At 42.3% G+C, this 18,378-nt stretch overlaps 1 protein-coding gene across 4 annotated transcripts in view; it reads right to left on the reverse strand.

The window, feature by feature from the left end:
- osbpl6 (oxysterol binding protein-like 6) overlaps nt 1–18,378 on the reverse strand; it is a 46,199-nt gene that overhangs the window by 1,221 nt on the left and 26,600 nt on the right. Inside the window, exons 9-22 of one of the 4 annotated variants that reach the window (XM_080456856.1) lie at nt 17,940–18,032; nt 15,123–15,291; nt 13,818–13,948; nt 11,828–11,935; nt 11,243–11,362; nt 10,167–10,257; nt 8,136–8,389; nt 6,661–6,798; nt 4,513–4,576; nt 4,226–4,304; nt 2,993–3,137; nt 2,694–2,838; nt 1,230–1,356; nt 680–802 (exon numbers count right to left, since the gene is read on the reverse strand). In XM_080456856.1, coding sequence (XP_080312982.1) covers nt 680–802; nt 1,230–1,356; nt 2,694–2,838; nt 2,993–3,137; nt 4,226–4,304; nt 4,513–4,576; nt 6,661–6,798; nt 8,136–8,389; nt 10,167–10,257; nt 11,243–11,362; nt 11,828–11,935; nt 13,818–13,948; nt 15,123–15,291; nt 17,940–18,032 — 1,787 coding nt within the window. Of the gene's footprint in view, nt 1–679; nt 803–1,229; nt 1,357–2,693; nt 2,839–2,992; nt 3,138–4,225; nt 4,305–4,512; nt 4,577–6,660; nt 6,799–8,135; nt 8,390–10,166; nt 10,258–11,242; nt 11,375–11,827; nt 11,936–13,817; nt 13,949–15,122; nt 15,292–17,939; nt 18,033–18,378 lie in introns of all 4 variants that reach the window. The other 3 variants (XM_080456855.1, XM_080456857.1, XM_080456858.1) reach the window with 3 other exon arrangements.

The following is an 18,378-nucleotide window of genomic DNA, read 5'->3' on the forward strand; positions in this document are numbered from 1 at the left end:
TGATGACCGGCAGCGGTTCCGGTAGGAGACACAAAAGGTCTCCTTTGTGTCTCCTACCGGAACCGTTGCCTACCGGTCCGCTGGTCATCAAATTATTGGCTTAGGAATGCGACAAAAACTAAAAAATATCCATGAATTCAAGTCTCCATGGGGTGACTAATCGATAGAAAAAGAGTTGTTTTTTTTGTGAACTATCCCTTTTGAGGTTTGAGAACCACTGCCCTAAGGGAAATGGGTAGTCTTATCCAGTGTGGTAATGTGCTCATTACTGGTGATGTCAGGACAGCAGAGTCACTGCCCATCTTTCACCGCAGGCTGAAAACCCACCTCTTCAGGAAACACTACCCCCTTCCTCTTAGCCTTGCCTACTTGTGGTCAATTACTTGTACGAGCTCTTGTTTGATTGGATCTTGTTTATTCGATACACTTACTTGTTTTAGCTCTTGCTCATTTGACTTTCCTATTTGTCTCATCTGTTTAAGAAAGTAGGTAGCTGATATATTGCACTTTTACCTTTGCGCTATAGGTATACTCTTAGTTGCTTGTTTTAGAAGAGAATGCACTTAAAACTTCTGGTGATTAGTAGTTTTCTTGCCTACCTATGTTGAATGCACTTATTGTAAGTCGCTTTGGATAAAAGCGTCTGCCAAATGACTGTAATGTAATGTGATGTAATTACTTGAAGAAGCGGGGCTGGTGTTTGATGTTGTTCTCCTCATTCATCTTCCTCCTGACCCGCTGTAGATCCTCGATACGCTGCTTCTCAGATGACGCCATCTCCAAGTTCCCCTCCTCCAGACACCTGTAGGACCAAGACAGCATTAGTGAGCGGCAGAGCGCTTATCAACTAATCTGGAAATAAATTTAAATGAGACACTAAATCTTTAGTTAAAGTTTAACTAAAGATTTAGTGTCTCATTTAAATTTATATCAAGCAATCAAACCAATAGATGAACTGGCGCTCAAACAGTTTAACTGTTAAACTGTTTGAGCGCCAGTTCATCTATTGGTTTGATTATGGATCTTATCAGCCATAACCAGGATTAACAGCGTAATGTTAATTCACTTGTACTGCAGTTTAATTTGTCACCGGGTCACTACCAATTCCATGTTCTCTCAGCAGATGGCAGCAAAATACGGCCTCAAGCCATATCATGATTGCTTTTACACAAATTCCCAACCTCCCCATTGGCTGCAGAGTCTGATGAAGTGTGGATTCAAGTTTGTACCTTTGATCAGGTCGGAATCGGGCATCTGTAAGCGGCAGTGAATCTTTCATCTCAGGGCAAAGCTCATTGAGCTCAACGGCAAACCTGGTGAAGCCGTAGTACATTTCATAGTCTGTAGGCATGGACCCTGACAAAGAAATACAAAGGAAGGAACAAGAAAATAAATTGCGAACGCATCACATCAATTTCACATTTTTATTCTCTTGACAAATTGTCTTTTTTACCTTGAATGCACTAATGTATTTCTTATGCCTACATGTACGTATATGAGAAAATTAATCAAATGTATGTTCTTATGTAAAGCCCAAATCTAATCCAGCTGTAGCAGAGGGTAACGGGAACGCAACAGCAAAACAGCATGGCCTGGCAGATACAGACGGGTGACAAATTAAAGAAAAAATACATTTTCTTAGTAGCTTCAATGTGCCTCAGCATAGATTGTACAAGTCTCTGGAACTCTAGTGGAGTAGTGGAAAACCATTCTAATAAAAGACATTTCCTCATCTGGTGCTGATGGTATTGGAGAGCGCAGTCTAACATGTTGGTCCAATATCTCCATTAGCTGTTCAGTTGGATTGAGATTTGGTGACAGCAAAGATCATGGCATAAGATTCATATAATTTTCATCCTGGAAGAGACCACTCCCATCAGGATAGAAATATTTCATCATAGGATTAAAGTAATCACTCAGAATTGTATTGATTTGCAGTGACACTTGCCTTTTAGGAGACAAATTGACCCAAAATATGCCAGGGAAATGCCCCTCACAGCTAAATAGATAATCACAGAAGGGGTCAAACATTCAGGCCTGTACCATTCTCTTGGTGTATTCACTTTCCCACTTGTGGAGAATATTGTGAAGGATGACTCATCTGACCATATCACTTCATGGTTTTTGATCTCTGAGAGCCTGTTAACAAAGGAGCTGCGTTCTGACAGGACTAAACCCTATAGCAAGCGTGTCTGAGTTGGAGATATCAGAGCCATAAGCCTCCATGGCCATTAGCCTGATTTATACTTCATTGGCGTGCACTGAAAATATCAGATGTACAAGCCCTTATAGATCGACTGTATTTCATGCTCACTAGCATCACAGTGTGTGCACCATATCTTACTTTTATCCCTTTTAGATTTTACTAAACCATATGGACACAAAGAAATGAGCATTCATTGTCATTGGCCCATGTATGTCCCCCTCTCCATATTGGGCAACACTGAGGTCAGACCAATCACAGCTAACTACAAGGCTCAGCTGTTACTGGCTGCTACACCAATGGGGTCAAGCCGAAGACACACAGGGAGATTATATTTTTGCTGTCTGTGTGCGTCTGCCGGCGAAACCACTACACTGAATTGCAAATACACCTGTTCCATCTGTATTCCATGTTTCTCCACTCATTTATTCCCTTTAATTTGTCACCAATCTGTATTGAGTGTGACTCTAGATAAGAAGCTAATGCTTACCTGGCCTCCAGACGCACTTAGCAGAAGGTGGGACACCACAGTAAAGGCCCTCGTGCCATTTACCGAAAAGCCTATGGACAACTTTTCCCTCTTGATCCATGACAAACCCTTGAAGCTCATTCACACTAGAACTCCAGTAGTTTCCCTAGAAGAGACAACCGCTGACATCTTTAGGAATTGTCATTGATAATTATTCCATTACATTAAAGAGTCAATGACACAAAAAGACAAGTGCGTAAATGATGGTAGAGATTATGGTTTCAGCTAATACTTATTGCCGCTACATGAGAGGTTCATACCTTGACAAATGTGAGTTTACAGAGGCAGACGCTCCCCTTGGTGTTTCTAATGGTGATCTCGCCGTAATGCTCAATCCACCGTCTCCCACTGAGGATGTTGTGGACGCAGGTGGTGACTTTGTTCCATTCATAGTGATCACCATAGCTAACACAAAGACACAATAACAGTTAATTAGCTCTGAATTGTTGCTCATATAACATAAAGTATAGTTGATGATGGGTTTTAAAAAATCTTTCAAAAGTACACTGAGACAAGTCATCACATAAAATACACAAATATTGACAACCACTGTCCCACATAATCTCGTTGCATATTCAGCAGTCCCCAAAACACCCAACAATATCCAACCTGAGAGGGGGCGAAAATAAATCAGCAGCTCAATACAGTTGAGTTCATCCATCCAACCTGGTCAAGGACCTTTTTACAGGATGGAACTCCTTATAGGTTCCCATAGCCCAGCAGAGAGCAGAGCAGCTCTACGTGGAAGGTTTAGGTCAGTGGTTCTCAAAGTGGGGTCCGGGGACCCCCAGGGTTCCTTGAGGGGGTTCCAGGGAGTCCCCAGCTAAATAGGGAACAATCACTTTATCCCTATTTTATAGTTTGTCTATTCAAAAATAGCCAATCCACAATCTCTATTGTGCTATTTTTGAAAATCTTGAAAAACTGTGGAAAGATTTGGAATAATTTAGTTTTCTTTTTTTTAAACACATATCTTCTCTTATCAGGGTTCCTGGCGCAAAATCATTTAAGATGGGGTTCCGCGGCCAAAACATATTAATATGGGGTTCCTTGACATGAAAAGGTTTGTGAACAACAGACGGGGATATCAGCATCTTGTTCAAGGACATTTGGACGGAACACGAGGCTGTTAATGGATTCACTGGTCATCAGTCTCTCTAACCTCAGAGTAACCCAGAGGAAAACTATAGACCTGATCACTGTGAACGTAAGACCACACTGTGTTGAAGCCATCCTAATGCTAACCTCATGCTATAGTCTCGGTTATACTTTCACCCTGGTGGACCCAATTTCTTTTTTAAAGATTTTCAGAAATTCTCAAAAATGTCCAAATTGTTCAAATTAGTTTTACCCAATAATGTTCAAAGATTTTCAAAATGTGATGCGTTGTGAGCTTGTAGATAGGCTACTTTGAAACAGCCTAAGTATAACATTGTAAGTGGTTAACCAAACAGTACACATCAGCCAAAGACAAAACATGGGCAGAGAATTACCTGGGCAACATAACGTGGACTGTCCCAATCGGTACAATCTCCATTGATTTACCCCAGAATTTGTTTTTCCACCTAATATCTGAGGGGGGGAAAAATGTTGAATGTAACAATAAGATTGACATTTCATTCATATTCAAAAATATTTGGCATGAGGACAAGAAACATGTTTTTCACATGCGAATTGTAAGCTAGATACAAAATAGGCCAACAGAAATCTCTTTGATGGGCTGCCAAGCCAGTTGTCCAAAAATAAACACCATAATGAGGAAGGGAGGCAGGCGTCCTACCTTGCCAGAAGGTGAAATTCTTGGACTCACAGTGGCAAGCTGAAACGGGTGGATGGTGGCTCACCTTAGAGAGAAGATCAAATAATCAGTCTGACATCTGCTGTTACGTGTGTGAGACAACCTGCCATCATGGAACCCTGTGCTGTGTCTCTTCAGTGCTTTAATACTGTGATACACTGTGCAGTTTAGCTAACATAGGGTCCAGTGTTGGTAAGTAACGAGAGTAAAGTAACGGAAAAGGTAATATTATTACTTTTACCAATAATGAGTGATATAACTGACTAGTACTACTATAACGTTTTGAGTAATAATATTACAGTAACTTTTCTTTAAACGTTTTCTCACGCCTGTTGCTTAACTTACGTGTAATGTAATTTGCGCGTGTTGGGAGGATTTACAGTGCAGTTGGCGTTTCCAGCACACTGTGGCCTTCCTTTGAAAACATTCAAAACATAGGCTACACTGCGTTCAGGAAAAAAATGCGGCAGTGGACAGTGGACACATCCCCTAACAACACAGACTATGGTGCTCGTGCTCATTAGGAGCATCACGGTCTGTGCACCAACTGGCTGAGTCACCGGGCAGGACCCCATTATAGATTTGAATTAAGCACCCATAGAGTATACCGGTTTGAACTCATAAGATAGGATGCAAATTGTCGTCTGAGCAAACTATGGATACGAATATTTGATTGCTTTTTAAGGCTTTTTTAATAGTAACAGTAAACAAAATGTGCACTTGGATTCAAATTTTGTTCATGTTTTTACAGCTCTGTTTCAGTTTTACTTAATTTCAGGAGCAATATAAAAAGTAACCAATGAAGGGAGGACAAAATAATGTCTGTGTGCACCCATTGGTAAGTGTACTGTGTATGTGTGTGTGTGGGGGTGACATCACTTTTGGACAAATTGCCCAGCAATTCATTGGGACTCATTCACTAAGCCCGGGTCTGCACTTACTTATGCGCGAATCCGTAACTTTCCACGCTCAGAGTCTGATTCATCAAAACAATTTGTCCGTGAATTTTGGCGTCCGTACACTCAAAATCACATCTGCTCGGGAGCAGACTTACAGTATATACCTCAAACATTGCATATATGTTAATTGAATGTCTTATTCTTCATGCAAAATCAATAACAATAGTGCCAAACCCCCATTTTTTTTTCTTTTCATATAGGCTAAAAAATAAATAAATAGATGTCAAATGATCTATTGCTTGGATGCATATTATAGACATAATGCAAATTCGAACCGATTTTTATTTATTTTCTGTTGGTGCATTTAGAGCTGAATTATTAGATCCCTCAGATCCCGCGCTATTAATTTATAGTATTGATCACATGAACGCCACACAATAGCCTAATAAGTCTTACCATCTGTTTCCTCAGTAATCAATAAAGCGCAATCTGGTCCATAATCTCTGCGTTCCTGGATTCCAGCGTCATAATGTTACCTCAGTCAAAAGTGAGCATTCTTTAATAGAAAAGTCTGCTATAATATCCTTTCAACGTTTTATTAGCCTATTATTTGGTGGTAGGGTTAAACTTTGTACGTCTTATTCTCAAATTTACACATGAAAGCATTACTTTATTAACGTTCAGTTGATCCATCGTGTAATCGAGGGACTCGCTTCCAGACAGAACAGATGCAGTTGTCAAGGTGGTGCAACTCGACGCGTTGCAAGCTTGCAGATCTGTTGTGTTTTTTCCCACGTTGGTTATTTCCAGTTGCTTTTTATGGTTAAAAATGGGGTGTGGAACAATGCAACTGATCTACATGGGAGTGCGCTAGTGACTTAAAAACAAAAATGAGATACACCTGTGATCCGCACAAATCATGGCTCTGCACCCCCTTTCATGAATTGCACTTCAGAATTGACTTATGCAATATACAGTACACAACATTTACGACCAGGTTATACAGGAAATGTACGACCAAGTTAGTGAATGAGGCCCAATGTGTCTTTGTTCACAGAAGACTAGCGAGAAGCATGCCCGTGGAAAAAGGGTCACCATTACGCAGAGAAACTGAAGCACATTACTTTTTTAACCCCTATTCTCACAGAGATCAAGAGGAAGGTAGCCTATGACCAAAACTATTGTTTAATAGACGCTGCTGGTTAATAGGCCTTCAACAGGAAAAACTCACCTGTTCAGCATAAAAACAAAGGCCCTTATCTTCCCGGATGCATTCATACGTCTCTCCAAGTAAAGGGTTGAATGGTTTGCTTCCTGCTCTGTAGTAAGTGGATGAGTAGCCCGAGACAGCGAAAGCAGCGACTATGACCTGTCAAAGGGACAAAACGAGACAATCAAGATTACCATGGCTTATAACAATAGACTTTGTAATGAATAAGCCAAACATTAGTATGCATCAAGTGCTGAAGATGATGGATAGGTGGATCTCCAAGGTCGACAGCTGCATTGGAGCGAGGTTTCCACTTACAGACGTGTTTATTTTGGCTTGTCAGCAGCAATGTCATAACATAGGAGTTGAGTGGATTCTGGATTGCCTTGAAAAAAAATCATCATAAGTTCACATACTTTTACAGGAGCCTGACATTTGTGTCAGGCCTCTGTATATGACAATATGTTTTGGTTGTGTCCCTCTCTCTCTTCATTTTGGGAGTCTGTGTTTGAGACTTTGTCCAATGTCACCCCTGTCCCCATTGCACCATCCCCACTTGTTGCTGTGTTTGGAGTCTTGCCAGCTGTGATATTGTGGCATCTTTAACCCTGCTGGCAAGGCGGTTCATTCTTCTGAATTGGAAGGGTTCCTACTGTACGTTCCTACGCATTCTCTTTGGATTGGGGATGTAATCCCTTTTATGCAGGTGGAGAAAATACCCAAGCATACCCTAGGAGGTTCCCTACCCAAGATGAAGATCGACAACATTTGGCAGCCTTTTACAGAATATATAGACACTGTAGAATTAAAATTGTCCCTCCTAACTGAAATAACTTCTCCCTCTTGACCTGAGTATTGACCTTCCTATCTACCTATCTGACAATTGTATATTTACACCATGATGACCTCTCTTTAATACTCCCCCGCCCCTTTTTTTATTTTCTTTTTTCGTCTTTGTGTTTGTGAGATGTGACTGTATTTTGTGATACTGTAGGTTGTTTGTTTTGTAAACCTGACAAGCCCATAAAAAATCACAACATGGGTTATAAAAACGAAAACCTGTATTGGTGATAAGGCCGAACCCATAAAAAAAGGCTGTACAGAAGAAAATCCAGTTGACCAGGGTTGGCTCTGTACTTGGTCTGCTCTATTTTTCCATATACACCAAATCTCTTTTGGTTTTGCAACAGCAGTGTTGCAGATCTGCTACTTTCGCCAAACATTCGCCTCAGAATGTTAGGGTTCAAGTGGTTAATTGCCTGTTGAGCTGTATAGAATGTCTCCTGCGGGGAGATCAATTGGAATCTATTAGTAGCGACGTACACATTGGTCTACTACGGCACCTTTGTGGTAACAGAGTAGAAGGGATCCAACACATGAGACCTCTTTATCGGCGACCGCAGAGTTATGTGAGCCGGGCAGGCGCGTGGGACGATTCAAGTGGCAAATTAAATAATTAAACGGAGCGGAGCCGACGTGAGTGTTCGTGTCTTTACCATGCGCTCAAAGGGGTCGTCCGTCTCCGCCGCCTTGTCCAGCAGCTCGCTGTACTCCAGCTCCTCGCACATGTGCTGCAGGGTGTTGAGGGGCTCGTTGAGCTCCACAGGCATGGACACCTTGGACAGATCCTTGCCAATGTTGTTCCTCAGAATGTTCCACAGGTTGATGTTGCTGATGTCCGGAGAGGGCGCCGGCATGCAGTTGCGCCGCCCATTACGGAAGGCGCTGCTAGCAAAGTCCCCGTTGGCCACTGTAATGGAAGGAGACACCAGCCTTGTGACTAACTAACTGTCCATGCATGGTACTTGGCAACACTACGCAGTAAAATGATTTTACTCTTGAGAGTGTACAAATGTAACCAAATGGCGAAAGGTTACTCAAGTACTGTACTTCAGTACAATTTTGAGGTACTTTACTTGAGTATTTCTGTTTTATGCTAATTTATTCTTCCACTCCACTACATATCAGAGGGAAATATTGCAATTTCTACATTTACATCTTACTTAGTAGTTACTTTTTTAGATTAAGATTGGACACAATGGATAGCAATAAGCTTTTAAAACACAACATATTGTTAAAGATATGACTTTTGAAGTCTTAAAAAACAGTTGGGGTCATTTCAGTATTCAGTATATTTCAGAGTATTTTTACATTCCTGTATTGGTACTTTTACTTAAAGGGACACCCTGACGATTTTTAACCTAAATGCCATTGTTCTGATGTAAGGAGATCCAGCCTGATCTCCAGAGATATACGTAACATTGCACGGATCCAGTGCACTTCATTCCGTGGATAGTCGCCTAGAAACCCCGAAATTGCGTGCATATGTACGGCGAGTCCCACGGTGGGCGTAACCAGTCGCAACCCGGAAAAACCCGGAAGCAGAGCAGTCCCCACAACAAAATTTACGATTCTGTGCCTATCGGTACATAACTCAAACGGCGCTGAGTAGGCACAGGCGAACGTCACACCGTTCAGGACGGCAACTCGGTCGCCTTAGCTCCCTCGGTGGTCCTTCACGGGGTGACAGTTCGCCTGTGACTGCGCGCCTCCGAAATGGTTTTGTCACAAAGGGAGCGCCGTACATATGCACACAATTTCGGGGTTTCGAGGCGACTATCCACGGAATGAAGTGCACTGGATCCATGCAATGTTACGTATATCTCTGGAGATCGGGTTGGGAGATCATATACAGTATTGTGGGGGAGAAAAATACCAATATAATTGTTGTGTGTATTGTCTCTGCGGCAATGTCCGCATGTTTGATAATGGTATTTAGGTTCAGAATAGGCAAAGTATCCGTTCAACTGATCTGAGTACTTCTTCCACCTGTGGTGATATTTGTACACTCTCTGAGTTACAAAAAAGATAAAGGAACATTGAGGATTTGACTTTGTACTGGAACCAAGTCCCGGGCTTCTTCTAAGATCCTGGGCCTCTCCTAGCATACGTTGTACACTTATAGCTTTCATAAAGCCTGAGTGCATCTCTTGGCACAGAGCAGCCCTGCAAAGTCAAGTTCCTCACTGACAGGTGAACAAGCTGGTCATGTGTGTGTGTGTGTGTGTGTGTGTGTGTGTGTGTGTGTGTGTGTGTGTGTGTGTGTGTGTGTGTGTGTGTGTGTGTGTGTGTGTGTGTGTGTGTGTGTGTGTGTGTGTGTGTGTGTGTGTGTGTGTGTGTGTGTGTGTGCGCGTGTGTTCAAGGTGTTTTAATGTCACATGCAAAACAATGCAGCAGGTAGCAACGTTCCAGGCAGTGAAATCTGTGTACTGTGCATGAAGGAGAGGGACCGTGTGTGAGTGAGTGTGTGTGTGTGTGTGTGTGTGTGTGTGTGTGTGTGTGTGTGTGTGTGTGTGTGTGTGTGTGTGTGTGTGTGTGTGTGTGTGTGTGTGTGTGTGTGTGTGTGTGTGTGTGTTGGGGGGGGGGGGGGGGGGTAACACACATGTGGCATAGCCACCTATATCCCATTAGCCCTAGTTCTGATGTATAAGGCATGCTGGTTAGATGGACATAGGAGGGGGGCCTACGGTGTCTGGAGACGTTATCGGCGGTCACACTGGCATTGTCCTCTGAAATGTTATCGCTCACATCGCTGACATATGACTCATCGTCTGAGGCCTGTGAGAGGAACAGGGACAGAGGAGAGTGAGTCAGTGCAGCACTGTGCTGCACTGACTCACACACACACACACACACACACACACACACACACACACACACACACACACACACACACACACACACACACACACACACACACACACACACACACACACACACACACACACTGCAGTTTGCCGATGGCTAGTAAACTGCAGTAGGCAGAGGCTGGCTATCGGTCCCACTGCAGTGATCATGAGATGAGACACTGCAGCATTTCCAGGCTCTTTATTTAGCAAACAAAATGAGGCCACTGACATTGCCAAAAATAGAGAAAATTGTAGCTGTGTGTTGTAATAGCTTCTATTGCAGTCATGCTGGCTGCTGGTAGACGTTTAGCCAGCAGCGTGTTACTAGTCTGAAAGGGCCGGGCCCCTGAGAGAGAGGATGGGGGGCACTGATGCATTTCCTAGGTGAGTAATCCACACACCACACAGTTCTGTGAATGGCTGGGGAGCAGCAAACTTGATAGCTTGGAAAACCATAAGTCACCCATCATAAGAGCAAGAGAGGGAATATTATGTGGCTCTGAGAAAGGCATAAATTGCCTTGGTGAGCGGCAGATAAAACTATACTCATAAAACAAGGGTTTATCGCTGAAAAACTGAAGTTCTAAGTCGCGAAGGGGACTGTCAGAGGAGGAATGCTATGCTTCCATGACATGACTGGACCCAACTGAGGGATTAGACTCAGGGGTAGATTAGAAAGGGGCCCTCCAGTGTGCCTTGTTTTGTTGGGAGTTTCCGTTGTGTGCTATCTCTGGCTCTCACACTGCTCAAATTAATTTGCTGACTAACTCCCACTCAGTACGGCCATCAGCGATGCTTCCCGGCAGTAGGACAAGTTTAACATCCCCATCTACTTCCTCTGCAGTTTGCTCCTCATGGTCCTAACTGCCTTCCACACTCAATGCCATGGCTGGCAGATGGGTGCCATGTCTCACCTCATTCTCTGACGAGCTGGCAGACAGAAGCACTTCCTGGGCATCAAAGAACTCGGAGACAGACTCCGACATGGAGAGCCGGCTCTCATTAGAGGCCTGTTGAGTCAGCGGGATCCCCATCTGTTCACGGGCCTGGGGACAAACGCAGCAACTACGTCAGCCTTTCATTGCCTTGACATATGATGATGGTTTTAAAGACAACCAGTGTTTGAAAAAGCACACAAACACTGGAAATAAATGTAAGGAGTTAATTTTGTCCTGTGTGCATCCTTGCCACAGAGAGCAAACGCACATCCTTTTCTGATTAGTCATTTTTTTCCATTAACCTTGATGTCAGGGTCAATATAATCTAATGATCTTTAAAGCTCACCTGCTAAGGCATACTGGAAAGACCATCAGTCTTTGAGATTGGGAATCAATAATGCAAGAGACGAATGCGGTAAGCAATGTCTACACTATGCGTTCCAGTTAGCTATGAATGCCGGGCAGACTTTGAAAACCATGTTGTATCAGCAGAGGTGATAAGTGACAAATATAGGCCACGTCTGTGACTAATTCCTCTGTGACCTGACCACAGTGACCTACCTCATCAGGCGTGGAAATGATGTTCACACTGACCACCTGTTCAGACAGGACCGACTCAGAGTGGATGCGGTTGAGGCGGGTTCGAAGGTCTGTATTCTGGGAGAGGGCCTGGATGGTGAAGCCGTTAGTTTTGATTAATTCCGTTAGTTTTGATTAATTATTGGTTCAGCTAGGCTTATTTGAAAGTTTATAACATATCATCACTGTCGGGTGTAAACCTTGTATGTCACCAAAAGAGACAGCTGCCACCTTTAACAGGCATTAAACATGTGGCAACACCAGCAGGGCCCTCTGTGCTATTACAACTACAACGATTTTGTAGTAGCACAGTCACAAGCACCCTTTAAAGACTAACCTCCGGCCTTTGCCAAACGTTATCACAAAAACGTCCAATTAGGAACACAATGGAGATGAAGCAGCTGACACATTTCACAGAAACGATGTCAACAGTTTGCAGAGACACAGTCCAATTAAATCATTGGGGCAAAGTGACAGCCCTGAGGAGCCGAATTAATGAACTGTATGGCACACTTCTTTCTGTCCAATTACCATGAGAAAAAATATGTAGGGTTTCACCACTCATCTGCCCTTATTACCAGCTTCACGCGCACGCACACGCACACACACACACACACACACACACGCACACACACACACACACACACACACACACACACACACACAGTGTATATATATATATATATATATATATATATATATATATATATATATATATATATATATATATGTATATATATATGTATGTATATATATATATATATTGCATCAGTCAGTGAAATCCCTTAAAAATGTGTGTCTGTATGTGTGTGTTGGAGAAATGATGTTGCCGGTATACGGTAGGGGAGGGAGACCTTTGTAGTACCATGGGGGAAATTCAGTGTCAGCTTCACCCAGCTGATGTTTTGTTTTTTTAACGGTCAGGATGTCCGTTGGGAATTATATTTTCCAGTATTCATCATAAACAGCCAAAACATAGGTCGAGTGTGTGTGTGTGTGTGTGTGTGTGTGTGTGTGTGTGTGTGTGTGTGTGTGTGTGTGTGTGTGTGTGTGTGTGTGTGTGTGTGTGTGTGTGTGTGTGTGTGTGTGTGTGTGTGTGTGTGCGCGTGCGTGTGCGTGCGTGCGTGTGTGTGTGTGTGACATTTTATTTAGTTGGTGAACCGGTTCAGCCATATGACCCAGATTGATGAACGCCTACAGCTCTTTTGTAATTTAGTTTCTTAATGGTCTGTACCCGTCCATCTTGCTCCGTAAATATACTGTGATTTCTAACGTCTTCTCATTCTTTCCTGATGAAGGTCTTATGACCAAAATGTTGCACCTATAAATGTAGCTTGTCACAGTGTGCAGGATTCTGTTTCTCTTTAGGGGGTTTTGCTACTGCCACCAAGAAACTTCATTGTGTGCAAAAATCCTTCATGTTTTGTCAAGTTTTTAAATGTGAAATAAGATCCTTTTCTTATGATAGTCCATCTTGCAACATGACAAATTGTTCAGAGAGGCATATCATTCAAAGCATCTCCAACACCATCAAATTATGACACATCCTCCCCATGTCCTTCTTGGGACAGCCAATGTAAAGCACACCATGAAACTTAAAGCAGCACTATGTAACATTTCTCTAATGAATAAAATGTATTGTCTAATCTGTCTGGTAGTGTATGTTAATACACTATAATTTATACAATGGGGTGGTTGTATGAGTGTGTCACAAAGTTTGACCTGAAGGTCAAGATTCAATTTATCCCCTGAGCAAGCATGCAGGCTCTATTAGCTCAATGGTAAAAAATGGCAGCAGGAAACCGGGTTCAAATCCGTGGTAGAAGAGGAGAGTTACATAGTGCAGCTTTAAGCTATACATGTAGAATATTAAATAGTTAAATATGATTACAGTTAAGTTTTATTAAGCATCACCAATGGCAGGAGCCAGGAGAAGAGGCATTATGGGTAATGACGGGAGACGGTCTATTACCTGTGACAGAGACTTCCTGAGGGTGTTGATCTGGGCAGAGTGGCCGGACTGCTCCTGGTCAGACAGAACGTGTTTGATCTTCTCCTTCTCAATGGCCACTGTGTTTAAGGCCGACTTCAGCAGAGAGTGGACTGCATAGAGAGAAGACAAGATCCCTCCCTTTAGGGCAAGCAGTGCACAGATAATTGCGATCCCTATGGGAAAACCCAATAACTTTTTTCTTCCTTTCTTTTTCACAATTCCTTCCCTTTTCCCCCCCATTTTAGTTGTTATGCCAATTCCGAATTCCCTCTTGTACTGTTACAGTCCCTTGTCACTGCTGACCCTTACAGGTTGGTTCATTAGGGTGGCAGGCCCCCCCACTTTTGAAAAAGGTGGGGGGCGCATGTGTGTGTGTGTGTGTGTGTGTGTGTGTGTGTGTGTGTGTGTGTGTGTGTGTGTGTGTGTGTGTGTGTGTGTGTGTGTGTGTGTGTGCAAATTATCGGATACAGTATAGGCGGGATCTAGACCGGATCAAACTTGAAACCAGGTACCACATTCACATCCTCGTTTACGTTTTCTTGCGATTCCGTCACCAAGTCGCAGACAGTATGAATGCTCAAAGCTCAGAATGTAGTGACACACATAGTGCTACGCGTCGTTCAACACTTGTGTTGCTCCAAGCATATATTGGCCTAGTCAGATCTCAGTCACTGGCGGTCACACTGAGACAGACACAGAGAAATACAGCTGAAAAAAATGCAAAGGAATATTGCTAGGAATAGGAATATACTCATCAGGATCATCAAAAATGCTTGTGTTTCTAGCGCACACTTCAAATCAGGTAAGGTTTAAATAAAGTATTTAAGTCCGTCGTAGTTATGGTTATGTGTCTAAAATGTTGTCATGCCCATTCATCAGTCCATTGAAAAAAAATTGCCTGGGCCTTGAGATTCCGGGCCGGTACAAAATGTGTCCACCGGCCCACCTTTGAAGTCAAAGATACGTCCTTGCAGTCCACTTCTTTTCACCTAACAGTGAGGAGTTTTGCCAGGACTATAAATGCATGTGGAGCAATACGCTATTCCACTCAGTTGTGCACCCCATTGAACAGGCGCCCTAACCAAGCTGTAGGAGTCGCTAGTGCAACACTAGTTCCCTCCCGCGAACACGTTCAATTTTGTAAGTAAAACCTTATAATTTTATCTCTCACACTCAGCATTGAAAGCTGGTAAAACAGAGGCAAACCACCCAGATGGAATGATTGTGAAAACGCTGCGTACATCTCAGTCTAATAAGGCTGATAATACCTCTCTGACTGCCTACCTTTCTGGGCAATGGTGCAGAATTCCTCCTGCAGTTTGATGTAGTCGTTAGCATTCACAATGCTGTCCGTCAGTCGTGAGACAGGTGTCTGGAAGTCCACTTGCTCAGCACACAGGTTGGGGTTGGAGGAGTGTAGGCGGACAGGAGACATGCTGGCAGACAGAGGGACCTACAGGGACAGCAGAAGATAGAAAAGGACCACCTCAAATATATGTATGGGACACATTATTGCTAAAGGACATCTAATCTGTAACTGGCAGGCAGAACCAACTCTAAAGACAAAATGCCTATATAGGCTCTATAGTAGTCATGATTAATTTGCTGGCTGGTCGATGCATGTGCAATGTTCTTTTAGTACTGTCCTATTTCTTCGAACAAAATCCTGTATCATTCACCATCTTTAAGTGATTGATGAGCATCACATGATGGTGACAAGTCTAAAGTCTAAGTTGTATTTTCATGTTACCTTTCTGGAAAATATCCAACAAGGCTCTCATTAACTGCCAAGACCGTAGTCCTACGGGCCGTTAAATCCAACTGTTAAGCGCCGAGACCGTAGCCCTACGGGCTGCGGTCTTTTCGCGCATGCGCGGTCCGGGTGCACTTTCGGAATTTTTTTGATCCACTTCCGTTTCCGGTTTGATGACAGGAAATAGAATTATTTGGGATCCGGTTTTCACGATCACGCCCGCTCCCATTCTACAGACGAAACTGAAACTCAATTCTCTTCCTGTAGTTTTTTCTCCTCGCATTTCACTGTTTAACGTAATCCGCTCTAACTCAAACATGGATGCCCCGTTTGACACGTGGTTTTCACTGGGAGATACAGGGAGATCTCGCGGATGTAAACAGACTGTGTAGCGCTCAATCTAAAGGATTTTAACAAGATCTATGGCGACATGAAAAAAACAAAAAAACAACAAAAACACCTTGGCACTGGTGAGTACATTATGAGATTAGCCCTTGGCAGTGGATGTGTTAACCTATTCCGAAATTTCGCCTATAATGATAAATGTTAAATAAGGTTAACTAGACCCCCCCCCCTTTTTATTTGTCACCTGGGGTAGTGAGGAATTGGACAGTTAATGTACCCCAGAAAACCTCACAGTTACACCAACAGGATTTAGTGAAGGAAAATGGTTTTAAACTTTTCCTCTTGCAGTTTTAAAAAGCAACAGTAACACATTCACCGTACGAATAGCCTTTTCCTGAAAGCACGGCCTACCATGACAAGGAGAATATGGGGAAATTAGCAAGGGTGGAAAGTCATTATTCAGGTCAAGTCACAGCACACCTGTGAGAGATGACAGTAGCGGTGTAGACACACTGACTGCACAAGTAGTGAAACAAAAAGTGCATAATAAAATGTCAAGAAAAGGGCCTTTTGGTCTTCAGAGACTTTCCTGAAAGTGTCAGGGGAGGTAAGAATGCACTGTGGTTATCTACGTTCAGAATCAGTGACTGTTTTGGAACAGGACAGTGTACTGAAAGGCACTGAACGGTAGGGAGGAACTTGAACTTGTGACATAGTTCAAGCTCTCTACCTCAGAGTCATTTTAGACTCCACCCTAACTTTAAAAAAACATGTGAAGAAAGTCACAAATATAATCAAATTCAACCTTCAAAATTGTAAACAAATTAGACCCTTCCTGACAGTTAGTGCTGCTAGATCTTATCTTCACTGTATGATCCTATCACACATTGATTACTGTTTCACAAACTGGTCTTTCACAGGTGTGATGATTCTTAAACCCATAGAACAGCTCAAACAAGAACAGCTTAAAATAAATACTTATTTTCTATCTATTACACACCCCATGAAGCCTTGAATTCATGGATGAATTGAGAAAATAAGTAAGAGTGAACTACTCCTTTAAGGTGTTTGACAGGACACCTCATTCATATCACCACTGTAACATCCTTCAGAAGTACAGTTTCTTGAGTTTTGACAATTTTAAGGTTTTTAAACAGGTTTGCGTGATACAGAAGACCGTACATGGTCTGTGACCGCCTCCCATGAGGGAATTCATAAAGAGGAAGCCTGATAGTGGAATCGGCACTAGGTCAACCACTAGAGGGGATTTCGAAGTGCAGCACAGGCGAACCACATTCGGACAAAATGTCCCTTCAGTACAGGGTTGTTCGACATGGAATAACCTTCCATTGGCCATAAGAGATTGTCCTACTTTTCCATACTTTTAAGTACAATCTAAAAAAAATGTTACTACAAACTTGCGACCATTCATAATCAATCCTGCACTTTGTTTGACAACGTATCCTGTACTACTTGAAAGCAATACTGCACTTTATACACAATTCACTTAGAGTATACAAATATAGTATATTGCCCTCTAAAACGCTGCTATTTTCTTATATTAGTGCAATACTGCATGAGCCAAGTAAAAATAGTTTTAGTCTTAAATAGATATACTTGCACATTTTGTACCTGTTTCGTAGGCCTACCTCTGCTATGCTCTGTTTTCCCTGTGTTATGTAATGTAATGTACTCCACTGTCTGCCTGTTTTTGTTTTTATATGTTTTTTTGTGGGGACTGCAGATGTAAATTAGCATCTTTGATAAATCCAGTGTATTGATATGTATTGTTCATTAATATGCAGTGTCCTGTCTAAATAAATAAATAAAGTAATAAAGTAAAGAGTTCACCTATGACTGGAGATTATTTTACGATACAGATTTTCAAATATCCACAAGCCTACACAGGAGTGTGTGAGTGTCTGTGTGAGAGAGACATAGAGATTGATAGTATTTGTCCACGAGTAACATAAATATAATGAAATAGTCAGAAGAAGAGGTACCTGAAGTTGGAATTTTGCATCTTTGCCGACACTTTTTGTTCTCCATCTTCTGTTCAAGCGTTTTTCTTTCTTTGACAATTCTACACAATTGGTCTACGTTGCACAAATGGATCAAAACATGCAAAAGGTGGTTAATAAGACAAACATTGGGCACATATAAAGCAGATGTTAAGACACATTGACAGCGCTGGAATGAAGGAAGGCGCCATTCCCAGAACCGCAATGTAAAAGTGATTTCATGCCAATGGAATATGTGATGTAAAAAAAATTATAATAATAATACATAAATAATATCAAATAATACAAAGAAAATTTAATTTGACAGATAGTGATCAGTTAGAGGAAAGCAGGCAGGTGCTCCTGAGATACAAGCAAAGTAATGAAGGTGACATTTGACTTTTTAACAGATTGGGTTGTGTGTGTGTGTGTGTGTACATGC

Source organism: Gymnoscopelus braueri, assembly GCF_963280865.1.
Source record: "Gymnoscopelus braueri genome assembly, chromosome: 18".
Lineage (NCBI taxonomy): Eukaryota > Metazoa > Chordata > Actinopteri > Myctophiformes > Myctophidae > Gymnoscopelus > Gymnoscopelus braueri.